This window comes from Phocoena sinus, chromosome 1, assembly GCF_008692025.1.
Source record: "Phocoena sinus isolate mPhoSin1 chromosome 1, mPhoSin1.pri, whole genome shotgun sequence".
NCBI lineage: Eukaryota > Metazoa > Chordata > Mammalia > Artiodactyla > Phocoenidae > Phocoena > Phocoena sinus.
Window position 1 is genome coordinate 76,884,928 of NC_045763.1, and position 22,284 is coordinate 76,907,211.

At 39.2% G+C, this 22,284-nt stretch overlaps 1 protein-coding gene across 1 annotated transcript in view; it reads left to right on the forward strand.

The window, feature by feature from the left end:
- Window positions 1–5,372: 5,372 nt before the first annotated feature.
- CLCA2 (chloride channel accessory 2) overlaps window positions 5,373–22,284 on the forward strand; it is a 37,018-nt gene continuing 20,106 nt past the window's right edge. Inside the window, exons 1-9 of the mRNA XM_032642951.1 lie at window positions 5,373–5,558; window positions 6,439–6,576; window positions 9,649–9,799; window positions 12,470–12,578; window positions 13,583–13,742; window positions 16,204–16,431; window positions 19,824–20,054; window positions 21,167–21,344; window positions 22,173–22,279. Of these exons, the coding sequence (XP_032498842.1) occupies window positions 5,373–5,558; window positions 6,439–6,576; window positions 9,649–9,799; window positions 12,470–12,578; window positions 13,583–13,742; window positions 16,204–16,431; window positions 19,824–20,054; window positions 21,167–21,344; window positions 22,173–22,279 (1,488 nt within the window). The remainder of the gene's footprint in view (window positions 5,559–6,438; window positions 6,577–9,648; window positions 9,800–12,469; window positions 12,579–13,582; window positions 13,743–16,203; window positions 16,432–19,823; window positions 20,055–21,166; window positions 21,345–22,172; window positions 22,280–22,284) is intronic.

Genomic DNA, 22,284 nt, shown 5'->3' on the forward strand with positions numbered 1-22,284 from the left:
ATTCAAAAAGAGTCATGTACCAAAATGTTCATTGCAGCTCTATTTACAATAGCCTGGAGATGGAAACAACCTAAGCGCCCATCATCGGATGAATGGATAAAGAAGATGTGGCACATATACACAATGGAATATTACTCAGCCTTAAAAAGAAATGAAATTGAGCTATTTGTAATGAGATGGATAGACCTAGAGTCTGTCATACAGAGTGAAGTAAGTCAGAAAGAAAAAGACAAATACCGTATGCTAACACATATATATGGAATTTAAGGGAAAAAAATGTCATGAAGAACCTAGGGGTAAGACAGGAATAAAGACACAGACCTACTGGAGAACGGACTTGAGGATATGGGGAGGGGGAAGGGTGAGTTTTGACAGGGCGAGAGAGAGTCGTGGACATATACACACTAACAAACGTAGTAAGGTAGATAGCGGGGGGGGGGGGGGGGGGGGAAGCAGCCGCAAGGCACAGGGATATTAGCTCGGTGCTTTGTGACAGCCTGGAAGGGTGGGATGGGGAGAGTGGGAGGGAGGGAGACGCAAGAGGGAAGACATATGGGAACATATGTATATGTATAGCTGATTCACATTGTTATAAAGCAGAAACTAACACACCATTGTAAAGCAATTATACCCCAATAAAGATGTTTAAAAAAAAAAAAAAAAAAAAAAAAGACTGCTCCAAGCGGGGCTCAAAGACCAGCAGCCTCAGCATCACGTGGGAGCTTGATAAGAGTGCAGAATATGGGCCTTTCCTTGACCTCTAGAGTCGAAATCTGCATTTGAACAGGTGATTCTTAGGGATATTTAAGTTTGAAAAGCACTACTCTAAGTAGCTTTTGCTGTAGTCTAGAAGGAGGTCCCTGCGGGCTAATTCTGTTTGCTGAGAGTTTTGTCTGGGAATTCAGAGCCCCATGTACCTACACCCCAAAAACAGAAGGGGGAGCCCTAATCCCCCCAATTGCCAGATCTAATTGGAGTTGCTTCCTGTTCTTTGCAGGGCTGGCGGGGTTAAATGGACTAGTAGAAGCTGCATAAGGAGAGAAGGAAAACCAAAAAACCTGCTGCCCCCTGTTTGTGGGAATGGAGGAAGCCAGGGAATCTGGCAGAGCCCTGGGCCTCAGAGAGGTACTGAGGACAGAATCGGAGCAGGAAGAAAACAGAAAGGGAAACAGAGTCAGGATTTTATACTAATACTTCTGTTTCTTGTTCTCTGAGTCTCTCTGGTTATTTTCATCTCTTTACAACATTTCCCCTACATTTCTGCTTTCTCTTTTTTTCTTCTCTGGAAAAATAATGATAGTAATAATGATAATACCTTATACATACCATGATACTATACACTATCTGGTTCATAATGGATAGAACAATATTTTATAGAATGCAATTTTATAGAATTTTTTGCAAATGAGGAATATTCCATAACTTTCTCACATTTTCTTTATTGGCTTATCATTAAAAGTAGTTCTTGCTTCCATTCATTTTGGCAAATTTTGGAGGTTTCTCTGGTGCACAAAGTCATCTTTGTTATTGCCACCATGAGGGTGGGGAGGAGGCTTATTAGCAAAATCCCGGAGGTGAAAGACTGCAGAGGGAGAATTCAAGAAACTAGAAACGAAGTGTAAGCGCTCAATGCTTTGGCATGGTGGTGACTCACCAAACACAAATGACTTCCCAGACCCTATCTGCACCATCCACTTCACTCCTTTGCCTTGAAAATGAGTATAACTATAAAGAAAATGGGATAAGGGAGGTATAAAATGTGCCATCTGGGTCCTTAGCAAGCTCCATGTTTTATTCAAATTCTTAGTCTACAATTTTTTTCACCTTCTATTTTGATTTATTTCATAAACATTGCAAAACGGAAGTGGCCCATCAGCTTTGCAGCCAAGCCACACACTGGATTATACTTTCCTCTTCTAAATGGGTTTGCTGATGAGTTGAAACAAAAGCCTGAAAGAAAATAATCCAAAACTTTCTTGGACTCCTCAAGATGTCAAATCTCCTGATTCTCTGACACCAACTGCATGTTTAACTCACTTTGATTTTGGGTCTCAACCTACAGACTCCATGAAAAAAAAGAAAAATAGAGAGGCCTTCTGGGTTCAGGTTGAACTGCAGATTCAGACAATGAACAAAGATGTGCTTTAGATTCTTCAGTTACTGAAATTGAATAACTCTTATTTTCTTGAAAGCAGATAAAAACAGACCAGATTCCTAGAATTTATATAATATTGAAATAAATGCTTGAACATTATGTTCCCATATTTCTTCACTTTACGTATGTTTCATTTCTCAGATATCATAAAATCTATAGGCAGAAGCAGTGAGTTTTTTTGAGCGAAAGGATAAGGTGGGTTTTTTGACAAAGTCTCACACTTTATCAGAAGTGGACACTCTGCTCAGGAATGCCTTTAAGTTATTGAGTTAAGTCAGTTTTTGCCAGCTTTTTAGTTTTGTCTCCTGTAGGGTCAGCCTGATCAGAAGAGAAGGCAGGAAGAAGAGATCCTCAGCTAGCCTGACCCCAGGCCTGGTTACTGAGAGCAGAAAGGGTTCTCAGGGTAGGTCAGAACAGAGGTGGTAGGAAAGGGCTTTCAGGAGTGAATATGACTCCCAAGACATAGTGAAAAAATGGGTCAGTGACTGGGAATCTGTAAAGACAGGTGCCAGCCAAGTGGCCAGACCCAGGGATTAGGTTCCAGAACCAAGGAACCAAAAAGTAGATAGACAGGAATGGATGTCATGCCTGGACTCTCAGCCCAGGGTGAGCAAAGCCCGACTGTGCCTGTTCAGGTTTTAACCCAAGTGAAGTTGGACAAGATTATTGATTTATGGCTGTTCTTTATAAAGCTGCATGCATTCTCTACCCCTCATTCTAAGGGAGCCATTGTAACTGTTGACAAGAACAAGTAGAGAGAGAGCTGGATGTCAGTGCTCAGTGGCCCCCTCAGCCAGTTAACTTATATAAGTGTGCACGGTGGTAAGAAGAAACATCCCTGATTGTGGTGAAAAGCTACTCTCCTGGTGTGGCTTATGAGTTTAATTTTTTAGTATATTGCTTTGCTGATGGGAATGTTTTTCTTAAAAGCACAACAGATTAGTGTAAGAAAATAAACCGTCAAGGAAAGCTGAAAGTAAAGTGCATTGTTCTGTCCAATGAGTCACAGTTCCAGGCAAAGCCTTTGGAGTTGCCACGCCTTGAAGCTTCCACTCTGTAGACACAGCGTGAGCGAGGGGAAAAAACCCACGGCTGGGAATCAGCCCGAGAAGACAAGACAGCTAAACTGACCTCTGAGCTGTAGGATGAGCAACTCTGGCAGTCACGTGGTGACCAGCGATATTCTATTCTCCAACACCCCCAGGGGAACAACCAAAACCCAAGCAACTTCCTTCAAGAGGGATGAAGAGGGAAACTGCTCCAGAGCAGAAGCAATACCTTCTAGAACTGATACTTTCAAAGTTGGGGAGATCATTTTCACACTCTAATCCAGGGCTTCTTCGTAATCTGCTTTAATTTACTTCACTGATTCTGTTCATTCATTCATTCAACAAATATTTATTGAGTGTTTACTGATCTAGGCGCTGAGGAGGTAGTGATAAAAACAGACAGGGTCCTTCTCGCATAAGCCCTTCAGCGTGAAGGAGACAACCAATTACACAACATGAACGTGACATTGTAGGCGTGATCATGCTTCAAAGGAGAGGTATCTGATGCACTGAAAGCATGAAAGGGGATTTGAGCTAGGTAGGGAGCTCGGCTCAGGCTTCCAGGACAGAACAGGAATTTGAAGGAAAACAGGTGAGAAGCAGTGGGAGAAAAGGTTCCAAACAGAAGGACAGTAAGAAAAACTCCCTTCAATATCCCTCAACATTTCAGCTCTTCACACTTCGTTTCTAGTTTCTTGAGAACATGAGAGACACGATACATTGAAAAACAATGGAACTTGGAATCAGTTGGTTTCATTCTAGCCCTATGACAATACTCACACAGCCTTGAACAAGTTACTTAGATTTTCTGAGCCTTAGTTTTGTCACCCATAAGATAGGAAGGATAAAGTCCAGCACACAATAAAAGTTAGCACCTTTCCCCACTGGCTAATTTTCATAATCTTTCTGAGACTCAGTGTCTTCATTGAAAAATAGAAATAAAAAAATTATACCTGTATCTGGGAATTCACATTTAGGTGGGTTCATTTGTAAGCTCTAAAGCATTATAAAATTATCAGGTAATATTATTAATCACTCATAAAATATTTGTGAGGCCTGCTATATTCCAGATCCTGTGATAGTTACTGCAGAAATGGAAGTTTTTTTTTTTAATCTTTGGCTGCGTTGGGTTTTCGTTGTTGCATGCGGGCTTTCTCTAGTTGTGGCGAGCAAGGGCTACTCTTCTTTTCGGTGCACAGGCTTCTCACTGCAGTGGCTTCTCTTGTTGTGGAGCACGGACTCTAGGCACGCGGGCTTCAGGAGTTGTGGCTCATGGGCTCTAGAGTGCAGGCTCAGTAGTTGTGGCGCATGGACTTAGCTGCTCCGTGGCATGTGGGATCTTCGCAGACCAGGGATTGAACATGTGTCCCCTGCACTGGCAGGCCCTGCACCACCAGGGAAGCCTGGAAGTGGAAGATTGATGGAGGCATAGCCTTGCTCTCAGGAGAGAGGTGCTGAAAGAGAAATTCATCCTTTTCCTTGATCAAGAGAGAAAAGGCAGCAAGGACAGAAGGAAAGGCCTCTGTGGCCTGCACAGACATCCAAGTTCCTGGCACTTGGCCCTCTCTGGGGGATATCTGATACCTTCCCCCCACCAGCCATCAGCTGAGAGCTCTCCCAGACTACCTGATGCAAGGCCCCAGGGACAGGGCTGCAGGATGGATTTCCAAATCTTCAAAATAAGCAGACAAAGGAATCTTACATCAAACAAAAATTGACGAGTGCAGTAGGGAAGGAATTGCTCTGAACGATGGAGGAGGTTGTCAAGGATTTCAAGATTTCTGTGCTTCTACTGCAAGTGGATGGAAAAACCCAGATTCTCTGATTTTCAGCCCAGCCAGCCAGGCTTCCCTCTTTTAAGCTCCTTTTGTCTTATTTCCATTTGAGAAGACATAAAATGAGTAAGGGGTGGAAGATTTCTTGCCAAACCATGATTCAGGAGGAAGCTCAGCCACAGAACATGCAAGTGTGGCATCGCCCAGAGAAAAAAGACTTGTAGAGACAGGTCTCCGAAAGATCCACCCCAGATTTTGCAAAGAAGGCACCTCCTTCATCACAAGCTCTAAGCCCTTCCAAGTTCAGGAAGAAACTACCTGCTCCGCCATTGACAGCTTGGCACAATGTGCCCAGCAGGACCAGTGTGAGTAAAGCAGACGGTTTTCTGCAACATGACCCACGGGGACAGTGCAGGTCCTGTTTGCAGCCTGAAGTTTGTGACTCTCCTGGTGGTCCTAGGTCCGGAACTCCTATTCCTGGGAGCCGGAGTGCAGCTTCAAGAAAATGGGTATAATGGATTACTTGTTGCAATCAATCCTCAGGTAACCGAGGATCAGAAACTCATCCTAAACATTAAGGTGAGTGGCAAGTATGAAGTCAAAACCATTATCCTATTCGAGCAGACCTGTAGCCTTCTTTAAGGAGTTGCCTGGTTTGTATTTGAGCAGTAAGGAAAGTGATGTTTCTCAAAAATAGCAACAAAAATTACAATTAACAGCCAAGCCAGTTTGTTCACCTAATTCTGTGTAGTCTCAGCTCACAGACTGTTGATCTAGCCCTCTTTTATTTGTTGTTGCTGGTTACTACTAATTTTAGCTTTTGTGTTTAACTACATGGCTGTTTTTGGGGTAGCAACTTAAAAAATAATCCATTGTGGCAACAAAGACCAGATGTTTGACTGATGAATAAGCATGATTGTGCCTATTAAAATTATGTTGTTGGGTTCCATCCTGAGGATGGGAATTCTCAGACAGAAAGAGTGAGAGTTTGAACGGAGTGCCAAAGAGCAACATTCTTTCTTTTCACCTGAATGTTCTGTAAAGCAGTTGACTATTTTCACCTTGATATGGTAAGGCAGGCCCATAGCTCCATTACTTGAGTCTCCCTTTGGTATTGCTTTAGTGAAATCAGTATTGTCATAAGGTGTGGTCTTGGAAAGGTGTGCCGTGAAAAGGATTTGCTCGGTAAAAGCTTAGAAGTCTTTCACAAAATTTGGAAAATTATATAGGCAAACCCAGATGCACAATTAGTGTCCTAAAATCTCTTCCAGATAACCATTTGAAGTTTATTTATTTTGCTCCTAGGTTTTCCCAAAAATCTAACACTGTCTCTAATAGAAATGGGCTCCTTCAAAATACCTTCATTATTTTTATTACTGCTTATTCAAGTATAACCAGAAAACTAAAACATTAAGAATTTATAAGTGATAAAATAAGCTTTTCTTTTATTTGGTTACAGGAAATGATAACTGAAGCTTCTTATTACCTATTCAATGCTACCAAGAGAAGAGTGTTTTTCAGAAATATAAAGATTTTAATACCTGCCACATGGAAAGCTAATAATTACAGCAAAGTAAAACAAGAATCATATGAAAAGGTAATTCAAGATTTCATTAAATGTGCTTAACTCAAGAAAAAAATATAATGTGTTCAAACTTTAAAAGTGAGAACTTAGACAAAAACAAATTAATATTAATACACAAACAATATTATTGAAAAGACTGCTATGTGCAAAATGTATGGAAATGTAATAAATGAGTGAAAATTATGGAGTAAAAAATAAGCAAAATGCCATTGCCCAAGCGGCCTCTCAGAAGATCTCTTTACTATGTAACTTACAGAGTCCTTTCTGAAATTTTTGGTTAAGGACCAAGAACTAGTTTTATTCTACTGAGTATGAGCTGTAAAGGGAATAATTTCAATTATGACTATCCCCATTTTCCACCCTGTCAGAGACAGTAAACATACATGTACAGACAGAAACCTAAGCCACCCATGCATATAAAAATATGACTTTCTTGTCCTGCAAGAGTGCAAATTAGCAGAATTTCACATTAGCCCAAGTCCAGGACACTGTTTTTGAGGAGTATGTTGATAAGAAGCAAGGCAGAAAGCAGGGAAGAGAGGCATGGCTACCTTTTTTTTTTCCAGCCAAAAAAAGAACCTTCAAAGGACTCTCATAAGCTGTAGATTATAATTAAGCATCCGTGATAATGTCTGGCACATACTGGTATGCATGCTATAAATAAATGTTAAATAAATTTGGCAAATGACTGTTTGAAATTACTGTGATCAAGAGTCCTAGCAGCTACCGGAAAGGGCAGGAGCAGAGGCATTGAGAATATAGCTCAGGGCTTCAGCAATGGAGTGGGTTCAAGATCTGTAATTACAGCTCGGATAGAAGGGCTGAGACTGTGGTAGTTTCTCCTTTTCCTTATTTGTGTCACTTGGTATGAATTTTCCTAAGATTGTGTTAATTCTTAGATCTCCTTTGAAGTTATTAAATGATATAGCAATCTCAAAGGCACCCCAGTGTCCTGAAGAAGTTAAAGGGGTCCTTAAAATGATCTGATTTATGACCAGGTGAAAGCATTTGATGATCGGGCTTGGAGATAGGAGTGATATGGGATAAACTGGGAACAGAGCTATTGTTTATTAAACTGCAACTAAATGCTAGGCATTCTGTATATATTGCTTAATTCTCAGACACCTAAAATTAGTTGCTGTTATCGCAAATTAGGAAACTGAGGCTCAAATATGGTAAGGATTTTATCCCAAGTCAAACAGCTGGTAAATTAAAGAGCAATTTGAATTCATGCCTGTTTGATTCCAAAACCTATGCTCTTTGCTCTAAGCTATACTGTCTCTAGCCACCTTACATAGTTGTCATTAATCAATCTGGCCTTTAGTGGGACAAAAACTCTTGGAGATAACCAACACCAAACCCAGGTGCTACTCCTCATTCTAATGAAGAAGAGAGAAATAAATAACTAAAGCAAAAATGATTGAACAGGGCTTCCCTGGTGGCGCAGTGGTTGAGAGTCCGCCTGCCGATGCAGGGGACACGGGTTCGTGCCCTGGTCCGGGAAGATCCCACATGTCGCAGAGCGGCTGGGCCCATGAGCCACGGCCGCTGAGCCTGCACATCTGGAGCCTGTGCTCCGCAACGGGAGAGGCCACAACAGTGAGAGGCCCGTGTACTGCAATAAAAACAAAAACAAAAACAAATGACTGAACAGAAAGATTAAAGGAAAGAGTTACTGAAGCCTGTTCATATATCTGCTACATACCAACTCTTTTAACCTCATAATGTCAATCAAGCAAACACTTAGCAAATGATCATTACATACAGGAACCATGTTAGGCATGGCAGAGGACACAAGGAAAAGCAAGATAGTTCCTCTCCTTGTGACTCTATAGTCTAATGTAGGTGGGACGCAGGGGAGGGGGGGAGGGGTAGGAAAAAAGTACATAAAAGCTGTATTACTATGGTCTGTAAGGTAGTATATAACCCCAAACAGCCTGAGTATTCTATCCCATACAGTGTACTCTTTCCTTTTTGTTTCAGGACAACTTTCCAGACATAGAAATGAGGTTTTGTCCAAGTAAAGACTATTCAAGGGCATGATGCCTGTAGCCCTTTTCACAGGTGTTGCCTTGCAAAGTCCTTGGCTTGAATTCTTATCTTTCTAAAAAAAATGCTAATTATTATAAAAATAATTCATGCTTGTTGCAAAAAGACAATGTAGAAATATGGACAATAAAAAGAAATTATTACCTTCCACTATTCCTCAGCGGTGTGTACACCCCCCCACACACACACCAATACACATGTAGTACATATAGTGATTGTTATATATATATTTATAAGATCATATTAGATCTATTGTTCCATAATCAACTTTAAAAAAAATTAACAACATACTTAACTTCTAAGGGCAAGTCTTGAGACAACATATTATCTTTATTCCTCAAAATAAAAGGAACAATGTTGTATATAAAACTGTGTTCTCTAGATGGTTATTTGAATAGATATTTACTTTAGCTTCTGACTTAAAATATTGTGTTTTATAAATAGTAATTGAAATGGTAAGGGTACAGTATGAAATATAACTTCAATAGAATTGTTTTGCTGATCTGATTGGTTATGGGAATAAAAGGACAAGGCTTAAAAGAAACATATCCTATTGTCTTGCACTGATGAAAGAACCCACAGAAAGTTGTTCACAAAAGGCTATAACATTTTACAGTACAGCTCTGAATGATGTGTAAATGCTCTTAAAATTTCTTCAAACTTTTAAATTACTTTTTATCGTGATTTATAATGTCAGAATTTTACAGTGTTGACTTTTGAGAAAATTTTAATCTGGAAAATGGGAAGGTCAAATGAAAGTAATGAAGCTCCATGGAAATTTGATAAGCTTTTAAAATATATACGCTTTTGAAAGTGACATATAGTTTTGTTGATATTTAGTTGTGAATGAATTTTAAACTCCATCTAAAGGCATTTATTTTTTTAATCTGTTTTAAAATTGGGATACAATCCATATAGAAAAATGGACACATATCTTAAATGTACACTTCAAAGTGTTTTAACAAATGTAGATATTTATGTCACCAACACTACAGTTGCGATGTAGAGTATTACAAGGCATTTCTTTTAATTTAGGCAAATGTCATAGTGACTGACTGGTATGGGGCACATGGAGATGATCCATATACCTTGCAATACAGAGGATGTGGAAAAGAGGGAAAATACATTCATTTCACACTTGACTTTCTACTAAATGATGACTTAACAGCCGTCTACGGATCACGAGGTAAGTTTGACCAATCAAGAAATAGACAATGGACAGCACTATTTACAGTATTCTGTGCTTAATGCTAAAAGGGACTCAGAGAGCCTGAAACCTGCCAAGGACTTACCATTGGGATGAGGAGTTAGGCCACGTGCCCATGAAAAGATGAGGGACAAAGTGAGCCAGAAAGGGTTAAGCGCCAGATTAGTGGTCCAGACAGGGCATGCTATAAGAATTCAGTGAAGAGGGAGAGCATTTTGAGCTAAAGGTTGTCAGAAAAGGCCTCACAAAGAAGAGGATCTTAAGGTTGAATATAATTTTGATAAATGGAAAAAAGGGAGAGAGAGTGGGAAAAGTATGAATAAAACTGTGGCAGCAGAAGAATCTAGGGCATATTTGAGAGATGGGCACAGTAGACCTCACTGATGGTGCAGAAAAACTATGGGAAGTGAATAGTGGGAGAAAATGCTGAAATGCACATGGGTTAGGTGATGGAGAGCCTCAAATGCCCAAATTAGCAAGTCACAACTTAAGGTTTATAAACATAGGAGTGAAACCATCCAAGCAGGGTTTTCAGAAGCTGAATCTGGCTGTGAGGATAATCTGACTCCCTCAGATCAATGAGGGAGAAACTGGATATCAGGAGAATAACTAGAAGTCCAGGTATGAGGCCATGAGACTTGAGTAAGATCGAAGGCAGTGAGATGGGAAGGACAAGAAAGAGAGTAACAAGAACAAGAGAATTTTCTACGTGCCAAGTGCTGTGCTATTTGCTTTTCAAATGTTATCTTATTTAATCCTAACAACTCTAAGTAATGAGAGATATTCCAGAGGGGAAACAGTATGAAACAGAGGCCAGAACTGCTTCAGAGTGAAAGGCAAGGAGTGTGTGTGTGGGCAGCATTAAGTAACACACCAGGTTTTGGGCAGAAATAGAAGGGACCAGTTTAAAGGGGAAATCCACAAGTCTGGATTTAGGCAAGTGATTGTGAGGAAAGTGGACTATGCTGGTGGAAAGACCCAGCCTGTGGCGGAAAAAGGATGACTAGAGTTTGACAGTGAAGCCAGTGTCATAGGTTTGGAGACTGGCATTTAGTGGATGAGATCTGAGAAAGAAACTGCGATGAGAAAAAAATGAGTAGGTCAAGGGCTAACTATCCAATTCTTAATTTTTTGTTTTTGATTTTAACGTACAGCAGTGCCTTTCAAATGATGTTTTCACTTTTACCTCCATTTAAATCTAAATAGATTTTATTACCCTCTGAATAACTAGCAGGAAGTGGAGCCACACACTCTATAAAACACACTTTATAAAACACTTTATAAAACTTTATAAAAATGGCTTTTTTTCCTGGTAACTCTGAGGTGCTGATAATCTCTGCACAAATATATGACTTCACAGCACTTCTAAATTCCATGAGTAGGCAGAAACTTTTCCTTAGCACTTTCAGCTTAGACTGTTCCCCTCCCTTCCTATGTTCCAAGGTCCAAAAAATGCATAATATGCCACAGCCTGAGTCAACTCAGCAAACATTTCCTGGGTTCCCAGATCTTAAAAGAATTCAGAAAGAAAAGTGTTCTTGGGGAGGGGAGTTAATCTGGAAAATTTCTATTGGGGAGAAGTCAGTTTTTAGCTGAACATTGAAGAAAATACAAGATTTAGAGAGGTAGAGATAAACTTATAAAGGATTTGATGCTGACAATGAGGATTTTCATGAGCTAAGATTTGAAGATAAACATGGAGAATCAGGAATAAAATGAAAGAGAAAGGACCACCCAAGCTGGAGAGGAGGTTCTATGATCCTTTTTGCTCCTTCTTCCCTCCCTGGCCCCAGGGTTTCAATCATTGCTGTAGACAGGAGAATTATCTATAGGAAAAAAAAGTGGCAGGCATGCCTGGATAACACAAACTGAAGAATAGGAAAGCTTTATTTGCTGGCTTGATGTCTTAGTCGATTTGGGTTACTATAACAAAATAGCATACACTGGGAGGCTTATGCACAACAGAACTTTCTCACAGTTCTGGGGACTGGAAGTCCAAGATCAAGGCACCAGCCAAACTGGTTTCTGTGAAGGCCCACTTCCTGGTTCATAGACAGCCATCTTCTCACTGTGTCCTCACATGACAGAAAGAAGGAAACTCTCTGGGGTCTTTTTATAAGGGCACTCATCCCATTTATGAAGGCCCCACCCTCACGATCTAATAATCACTCCCAAAGGCCTCACCTCCTAACACCTTCACATTGTGGGTCAGGATTTCAACATATGAATTCTGGGGAGATATACACATTCAGTCCATTGAATTGAACATTCAGTCCATATGCTTCTTTTCCTTTCCCAGAATCCTGAACTTATAGGCATGTATAAAGCTAAATAGAAACCCTTAGGCAGCCTCCTTAGGGAAATGAGAGAATGTGAGACTCCTCACTAATTTCAAACATATATGCAACAGGTAAGTCACTGGTTTGCACTTCCAGGACTAAACATATTTTCACACTGCCTCTTTTACAATGGTGGGGGTAAAGCAGAAGGAGATGGGAACGGGGTGGGAAAGAGGAAAGTGGAAGCAAGAATTGCATGTCAACCCTTCAGAATGAGTATATATAGTCAGGTGATGTTACGTATTCACTGATTAGCAAGGTCTATTGCTGAAATTTTAGGAACTCAAAACAAAAACTCTCTCTTCCACAGGCAGAGTGTTTGTTCACGAATGGGCTCATCTCCGTTGGGGTGTGTTTGATGAATATAACAATGAGAAACCTTTCTACGTAAATGGGCAAAATCAAATTAAAGTAACAAGGTTAGTGTTTTTTTTTGCATGTTTAAAATTCACTGTTTATTTTTTTTACTCTAAAATAGAGTTTATAATGGCTGCAAAACTTAACTGACAATTTTCAGTTTTATTGGATTTTTTAAAAAAATTGGTAAGTATTTATGTGGTCAAAAGCCAAAACAATATAAAAAGTTATACTCTTATATAGCATACTCCCACCACTCTCTTCACCCTGTTCCCTTTCATCTCCTCTAGATCACCATTTTTATTAGTTTCTCATTTATTTTTTCTGTGTTTCTTCAGGAAAATTCAAATAAATATGAATATATATTTTTCCTCACTCTTCTTTCTTTTAATTGCATAGTGTTCCATTGTATGGATATACCATAATTTTTCAACCAGTCCCTTATTGTTGAACAAATGAGTTGTTCACCATATTTTGTTATTACTACAAGTCATAATGCTATAAATAAGTTATTCCCATTATATGCAGGCAGATCTGTATATCTATTGAATAGCTTCCAAGAATTACCAGGTCATAGGGTAATTTTAGCTGTAGTTTTGGTAGATATTGACTGATTCTTCTCCCAAAATTTAGATGGCTTTTTATCCCATTGACAGCATTTGAGACTGCTTATATAGGAAGGAATCCTTTTAAATATCATCATTAGATGTTCATTCTCTTCTTCCTCTGATGTCCAATGGCAATGAACTCAAAGGAGCCCTGATTCAGGATACCACCATTCATGACCTTCCTCGGGCCTCCAAAAGTTCATGTTGATTTCTTGGTGAATTTTGCTTTGACCCTGTTTAGCTGGTAAAGCCCTTGGCGATACAGAGCCTCTCATCAAAATCAAATGCTTTAAAATCAAGTGGAGTGCATTTGTAAATTAATGACCTTTCTTAATAGTTTTTAAAATGTCTTCTGTGTATCTAGCAATCTGCGATCCTAGAAACAAATTATTTTATGAGCCAATAAGAAAGAAACATAAGCATTTCTAAAACAGACCCAATGTCTCTTCCTATTTCAGGTGTTCATCTGACATCACAGGCATTTTCTTGTGTGAAAGAGGCCCTTGCCCCCAAGAAAACTGTATCATTAGCAAGATTTTCAAAGAAGGATGCATGTTTATATACAATAGCACCCAAAATGCAACTGCATCGATAATGTTCATGCAAAGTTTATCTTCTGTAAGTATGGCCTTAGAATAACAAACTCTTACAAGATTCCATCTTTTCCCAAGATAGACTGATATGTTTTAAGTATTTAAACAAAAAGACAATTAAGATTCACTACATTTGGGACTTCCCTGGTGGTCCAGTGGTAAAGAATCCACCTTCCAATGCAGGAGAGGAGGGTTCAATCCCTGGTCAGGGAACTAAGATCCCACATACCGAGGGGCAACTAAGCCCGTGAGCCACAACTACTGAAGCCCACACTCCTAGAGCCCGTGCTCCGCAACAAGAGAAGCCACTGCAATAAGCCTGCGTGCCACAACTACTGAGCCCATGTGCCTCAACTAGAGAGCCCATGTGCTGCAAACTACAGAGCCCATGTGCTCTGGAGCCCGCACACCATAACTAGAGAGAGAAAACCTGCATGCCAAACTAGAGAAAGAGAAGCCTGTGCGCTGCAATGAAAGATCCCGTGTGCCACAACTAAGACCCGATGTAGTCAAAAAAAAAAAAAAAAAAGAAAAGAAAAGAAAAAAGATTCACTACGTTTTAGAGCTTGGGGAACCTTAGAGTTTTCATCTAGTTTTTACTTTACAGATTAAAAAAAAAAACCTCAGTGCCCCCCTCGACAGTCCAAGCTGATCAGTAAAAATTGTTTCCTTTAGAAAAGTGATTATTTGCTCTCCAGGGAAGGTGATTTAACAAGGGGAAACCTGGAGTCTTCAAAATAAATTGCTCGTATGGTGGTGCTTCTATACCCTTTCACAGGAAAGTGTACCGGGTTAATGACAGGGATGTAACGTATGATTATATTTCTTCATTTAAGACAGCAAACCACTCTTATTTTAATGGAATTCCCTAATTCTCTTTCCCTTGTTTTGCATATTCTAGAACTTAAAAAGAAAAGTCAGGTGTTACCAAGGGAAGTCAACTAACCCTTAGCTTTGCAGGTTCAGAAACTCAATTTTGTCAGTATTCCACGCTAACTGACAAGAGACTTGTGTAGGAATCCAGAACACATTTTTAAAATTATTTAAAAAGAGTACTCTGTCATGGAGATCTGACATTCGCATTCTCTAGCCAGTTCATTTTCTCTCTGACAGAAGCAGCACGGAACAGCCAAATTCTACCCAGAGGCCTATTTTGAGAGTGTGGAATCAGAAAGGAGGGAGTTAGGAGATGCAGAGATTTAGTCACATCAGCCCCCCTAACCTGATACATTTTTCCAACTTCATCACATCTGTGGGTCACGTCCTCTTCATTGAGCTGGGAACACTGTGGGCAGTGTCTCTGTGAAGTTTTCTGTTTCTATGACTAACCCAATGTTCCTTGGATTGACACATTCTTTTTTTAGATAATTTTTTTTTTCTTCAGTCCGGTTTTAGTCAAGGCTAAGAGTCATCTGTAACTTTAAGGTGCTTTTTCATATTTCTTGTCCAATTCATTATGGTTTTAATTTAATTTACAGCTTTAATATCTGAAGCCAAGCTAATTCCATGTTATTTCATCCACATTGTTTGTGGCTAGGTATTATCTTTCTGGTCATTTGAAACACCTACTCATTAATATCCAGTCAGAAAACTTTTACCATCTCCTAACCATAGTCATGAAATATAAAGAAAAGAGTTAAAAACAAACATACAGACAAAAAAAACAAAACAGGTTCTATCATATCTCCCCATCCTACTAAGAAACTCATGTTCTTATGCAATTACTAACTTTTTGAAGCTTCAGCTTCCTTTTCTAAGAAATTAGAGTTGGGGCTAGAGAATCTGTAAGATTTCTTTTACCTCTAAGCTTCCATAGCTCTGTTAGCAGGAAGCATCTACTGTTTGCAGGAATATAGCCACTGGGAAGTAGATAACACATTACTTTGCAATGCAAATCATGCCTTTAAAAGAGGTGCTGCCTAGGTTTAGTATTATTGTATGAATAATGGGGAGAGAGATCAGGAAGTAGATTTAAGTTGGTTTTCTCCTTATCCTAGTCTTACAGAGGTCAATATTTGAACTAGCTCAATATAGATTTATTGATCAATAGATAAAGGTGCAGTGGTTATTAAATATGATTCCAAACAATAGGCTGATCAAGATAAGATAGCATCTCCTGGGGTGTTTCCTTTAACACATTATTATGCTAAGGAAGATGAAAGTTTGTTTTATTTTTTTAAAGCCTAAGATATTTATACTCGGTCTACTCTCTGTTACCTAAGCGCAAGAAAACTTTAATAGAGGTTGACCTCAGTACCACATGCGTGCCAGAGTTTCAAGCAAAGGGTGCCAAGGTTTATCTGTAAATTCAATGGTATTCTTGAAGTAAAGAAGGACATAGCTGTAAGCACTTCTGATTTCTCATGTTTCAGCTCACCTTTCCTCTTACCTTTAGTTGTTTGAGAATGAGAAGTATGTCTAGTGTGAGAAGAGTACTTTTATTTTCTGATTATTTTCTGAGTACTTTTATTTTATTCTCTTTCAAGGTGGTTGAATTCTGTAATGCAAGTACCCACAACCAAGAGGCTCCAAACCTGCAGAACCAAATGTGCAGCCTCAGAAGTACGTGGGATGTAATCACAGACTCTGAAGACTTTAATAACAGTTTTCCCATGAAAGGGACTGAGCTTCCGCCTCCTCCCATGTTCTCTCTCATACAGGCTGGCGACAAAGTGGTCTGTTTAGTGCTGGATGTGTCCAGCAAGATGGCAAAGGTAACATTTGAACCAAAATAGTTGTAAAACATCACTTTTTTCTATCAGTTTTTAATTCTTTTTCTTTTCAGAGGGTAAGGGAAGGGAAGGGTGAGGCCAAACGTTTGGAATAGTCATGGGCATCATCTCTTCTCGGGTATGAGAGAAACAAATTCAGAATGTGGCCCAGATATTGAGATAACACAGATAAATGAAATCCACAGGTAATTCCCAGGCCTCATTATTGTTACTAATTGCAACCTTTTCCAACCAAAACCCTTTCCAAAACTCTGACATGTAGCGGAAGTCTCCTTTCTGACCACATTCCACTCACTGGTAAACAACCATGGCCGAGGCAATAGACTGAGTTTGCAGTGAGTGTGCATATCCATTATGTGTGTATTTTCCATGTCACTATGTACAGAGAAACATATCTCACTCATCTGGCAATCTGGCAGCCTTCTAGAAACCCATTCTCCAAAGCTCCAGAATTCTTAGACAGTAATTAGAGGTTTAGTCTCTGGAATCAGGCAGATGTGCTTTAAGTCCTGGCTCCTTCATTTACTGTCTGTGTAATCAAGAGCAAATAACCTCTCTGAAGCTCAGTTTTCTCATCTGTAAAACAGAGATAACAATACCTATTTCATTGTTGTGACAGAGACAGTTCATACTGGCTCACAGGAGTCAATTGTTAAATTTTCAGGAAATTTGCAAGCCAGTTGTAAATATAGCCATTATTAAAAAATATACTATGTAGAGTTATAATTAAATAAAATATATTGAAATAAGCATAATAAATGCTCAAAACTCATTACTTCCTAATTTTTTTTCTACTATTCTTACTATTATCTATGCCCAGAGTCAGTAACTACCTGCTTTTGCATAGCCTGCAAATTAAGAATGGGTTTAGAAAAAAATCAAGAGAATAATAAAATTTCAGGACACATGAAAATTATATGAAATTCAAATTTTAGCATCCATAAGTAAAATTTTATTGAGAGAGAGCAATGCTCATTTGTTTACATATTATCTATGGCTGCTTCAGTACTAAAATAGCAGAGTTAAGTAGTTGCAAAAGACAATATATGTCCCACCAAGCCTAAAATATTTACTATTGGATCCTTTACAGAAAATGTCTGCTGATCCCAGATCTAGGCTCCTGAGGTTATTTCTGGTCTATCATCTCTATGACTCTGCTCCTACATATCTCTTGCCAACTTTGCACTCAGCGATGTCAGGTTGACAGCTTAAATCAGCCACAGTGAGAATATTTACCCCATAGAAACTGCAACAAATCCAGGGTTCTCCCTCTTTCTCTTTTTACCAGAAAGCCAGTTTTTAAACTTTTACCAGCGCACCACTAACTACTTCATAGTGTTGCTGAAGGGGAAAATGAGATACTGAATATGAAGTTTTTGGTTTATAAGTGACAACTGTTATTTTATTATAGTACTTGTCCTAAGGGAGAGTTTATCCTCTTGTATTCTCTGGATCAGTAGTCCTGGAAAATTTGCCTTTTTTGGCTCGTCTCTAAAATATGAGAATACCACTAATACATTCAGCATCTAGATAATTTTGTGATCTTGCCTACCTGCAGTTGACTAGGGTATGATCTTCGAATATGATCTCAGAGTAATTAATATTGACTATCTGCCTCTGTTGAGCAAGGACAGATGGAGTGAAAGGGAAAGATAGTTTGTACTTGAAAGAAGACCTGAGAGAAGTAGAAGAGAAATGAGCCTAAAGTAGCAAGCTCATGGCAAAGAAAACTTCTCTCCCTTTTCCTGTCAATAGTGTCACTGAACCATTAGGACCATCCATTCATTTATCAGGTGCCTATACTGTGCTGGCTTGGGGGATACAGAGATGACAGAATAGAGTCTGCTCTGAAATGCTCACAATCTGATGAGGGAGACAACACACACATGTGAATAAACACAATACGATGTGACAAGGCTCCACAGAGGTGTGAATTGCTGTGGAGGCATTGGCAGCTTCTGGGTTATAGGAGAGTGACTGAGGAAGACTTCACTGAGAGGATGAACTTGGAGTTGAGTCTTGAAGCGTAAGTAGATATTTGCCAGTTGGATGAGGTGAGGGGAGGCATTCCAGTGAAGAGAATAGTGTAGGCAGGTGGCTGAGAGGCAAAATTAGTAGAATTTTTTTCAGGGGAAGTACATCAATTGGTATGGATATAACTAACAGTGGCTTGGGCTAGAAAAATGACAGATAAAATGAAAATGAATGATGAAATGAATGATGGTATGAATTTGAGAGAAATTTAAGACGTATTGATATGACTTGTTCAAGGATATGGAGGCTGGTAACACAGGAGTAACAAAAGAGAGTTCCAGGTTTCTGGCTTCACTAGTTAGGAGTAGAGGTCATGACCATGTTGTTAGCAATACTTAGTATTTACTAAGTACTTACTATGTACCCATTTTGCAGGTGAGAAAACCGAAGCTAAAAGAGATAAGTAATTTCTCTATGGTCACATTACCAGTAAAAGTTGAAGGCAGGATTCAAAGTCCTTGTTTTATCCACTCTACTGATTTACCTCTTAATATTGTAAGAGAAACAATATTTGGGAAGGGGGGCAATGAATTCAAAGTGTGTAGAGTTTGAGATACCTGTGAGAGGTTAAATTGGTGGTGTTTCCTAAGCAGTGTGAAATGCAGGTCCAGATGTTAAGGGAGATGTCTAGGTTGGAGATAGAGACCACAATCATCACTGAACAGGTGGTCATTGAAGCTCAGCTTGCTGCTCCCACATCCTTCAAAACAAGTGACCCTAATGAGTTTATCACTAGTATCACCTGCCCAAATGTGGTCACTGACATTACTTTATATTTATTCAAGGTGTAACTATTGTCATATACATATCTCAGTTGATCCTCACAGTAATTCTATTTTAGCAAGTAAGAAAGATTATTATTACCCTCACTTTACAGATGGAATGCCCAGCCTAAGATAAACATGATAACAGAGAGTAGTGCCAGGATAGATGCCTGACTGCTGTTCCTCTCTACCATAAGATCTTTGCAATGTTTCCTCTTACCCAGGATGAATTTTAAAAGAAGCAATTACAAACCAAGTCTCTGTTGGTTCTACAGATCTTTGAATCAGGTAGGAGAGAAATAGTGGATGTATGTGTTCTTATGGAATGGCAAATCATGAACAGCTTCTTAGGGGCAGAGTTCCAAACCAACCCCCACCCCGCCGAAAAGCATTCATTTTTGAGCCTGCATTTAATCAAACAATATTCTAGCATAGTGTCAATCTTTACAACTCAAAAAATCAGAGTCTGACATCTCTAAAGAATTAGCAGAGATATTTGCTAATTGAGTTACTTAGTTATACTTTTGTCTACCAACCAAATGTTGTTACCTTTCTTTTTTCCTTTCTGCAACATAGGCTGACAGACTCCTTCAACTGCAACAAGCAGCAGAATTTTACTTGATGCAGATTGTTGAAATTCATACCTTTGTGGGCATTGCTAGTTTTAATAGCAAAGGGACAATCAGAGCCCAGATGCACCAAATTAACAATGATGATGACCGAAAGCTGCTGGTTTCCTATCTGCCTACCACTGTGTCAGCTGAAGCAGAAACCAGCATCTGCTCAGGGCTGAAGAAGGGATTTGAGGTACAGTAGAGCACCCCAAGCCTCACCATCACTTTCCTTTCCCATCACTTTCCTTTCCCTCACTTTGTATCTGAGGCTGCTTCTGATTTGGGGCAATCTGTTACAATATGGTCATGAGTCTCAAGTATAGGAAAGTAATGATGGATTATCTTTAAGGTCAGGGACCACGACTTTCTCACCACTGAATCCCCTGTGCCTAGTAAAGGGCATGTAATATTTGCTTAAGAAAAATTTCTTGAAGGAATGGGTAAATAATTGAATACAATTATTCACTTATAGGCTGGGGGACTTCAGCATCATCAGAAAAATTTCTAACACTGTCCCTATCCATCTGGGACTGTTCCATCTGTGGCTGTTGTTACCCTTGGGTTTTCCAATCAAAATCAGCATGTCTGGCCTCCTGCCTATAGTCATACTAGACCTCAAGCATATGAATATCAGTTAAGGTCAGAGGTATGTTTCAAGAATAACGGAGTTCACCTAAATCAGCATAAGTGTGGATTCGACACTGAGGATACAGCCATGTGTTAAACATCTGGTAGCAGGCAGAACACAATTGCAACTGTTACTTTCTACAGCCAAGAGTTTCTCAACGTTGGCTGCGCATTGAAATCAGCTGGGGATTCAAAAATTCCAATGCCTGCATCTCACCCCCAGAGATTCTGATTTAATTGATCTTGGGTGTGAGCTGCCCATTAAAAAATTTTAAAGTTCTCATCCAATTCCAGTGTATAGCCAAGGTTGAGAAACACTGCTCAAGGTCCTTTTATTGGCCACTTATTGGATCTCAGAAGCAAGGATCTCACATAATAATGTTCTCCCACATCCTCTATGATAGACACTATTCTAAACTAGGGGTATCTCATAGTGATTTGAACAGGAAGAAGTCCTATCCATGAGTAAGCAGGCAATGGCATGTAGGGTGACAAGTGCTGTGATGGGGTGAGGTGAGGACTGAGTGGAGATGGGCATGGAGAGTGTGGGAAGTTAGAAAGGACCTGGAAGAGGAATATGCCCCCCTGGTGGGGAATTTGGAATGAGAGTGAATTCTCCTGCTCGATAAGGCAATCTGAATCACATTTCCTTCCAAATGAATGATACCCTGTGTTCAGATGGTTGAAAAACTGAATGGAAAAGCCTTCGGCTCTGTGATGATACTAGTGACCAGTGGAGATGATGAGCATGTCACCAACTGCTTCCTCACTGTGCTCAGCAGTGGTTCAACTATTCATACCATTGCCCTGGGTTCATCTGCAGTCAAAAACCTGGAGGAATTATCACATCTTACAGGTAGGTAAATTTCTAGCAACATATTTTAGAGCATTTCCTTTCAACTTGAATATTCAAAGAACCACCATGAAACTCAGATTATGTCAACAGAATACATGGCTTAATTGAAAAAACTATGAACAGTTTTCTTAAGAAAAAAACACAAAACAGAGTCATTGCTAAATTCTGTCAAAAATTTGCTTTTTTATAGTTTCCTTAGAAAGTGCCAATTATATACATCTACTGAAAATATTATTATTACTTCTTTGTTAAACCAGCCTGAGCATGTATAATTATGGAGCTAAAAGTATATTTAAATGCACTAACTTCTATGATAAGGAGACATACAATATTACACACATATCTTTTTTTGTTCTAAATGAGGCACAGAATAATTTTATCTTATATTCCTCACATTGAATAAAAAATGCATATGCTAACTTGAAAACTGAAAACTAGGTTTTATTGAATTATGTTTGAAAATAATGTTTTCAGAATGTAAATATATAGCAATATAAATGGGTAGCAATTAACCTAGATTGTCTAGGAATTACCTTAATTAAATATTTATTGATTTCAATAAATATTTATTGAGTTTTTATCACATACTGGGTAGAGTTCTAGACCCTACAATTACAGCCGTGAATAGAACAAAGAAAACCACTGCCTTGGGGTGCCTGCTCACCATGTGGTCATATAGGATGCTGTGCAAAGCAAGTCAAGCACAGCTCCTGCTTTCCCCAAACTCACCCTCTTAAGCAAAGGAAGTTTGTTAGAAAAGGCCTATCACTTTATCTTTTGTTTTACTTTATACATTTTAATAGCTAACATCCCAATTGTGTATTTCAGGAGGTTTAAAGTTCTTTGTTCCAGATAAATCCAACTCCAATAACATGCTTGATGCTTTCAGTAGAATTTCCTCTGGAACCGGAGACATTTTTCAACAACATATTCAGGTCAG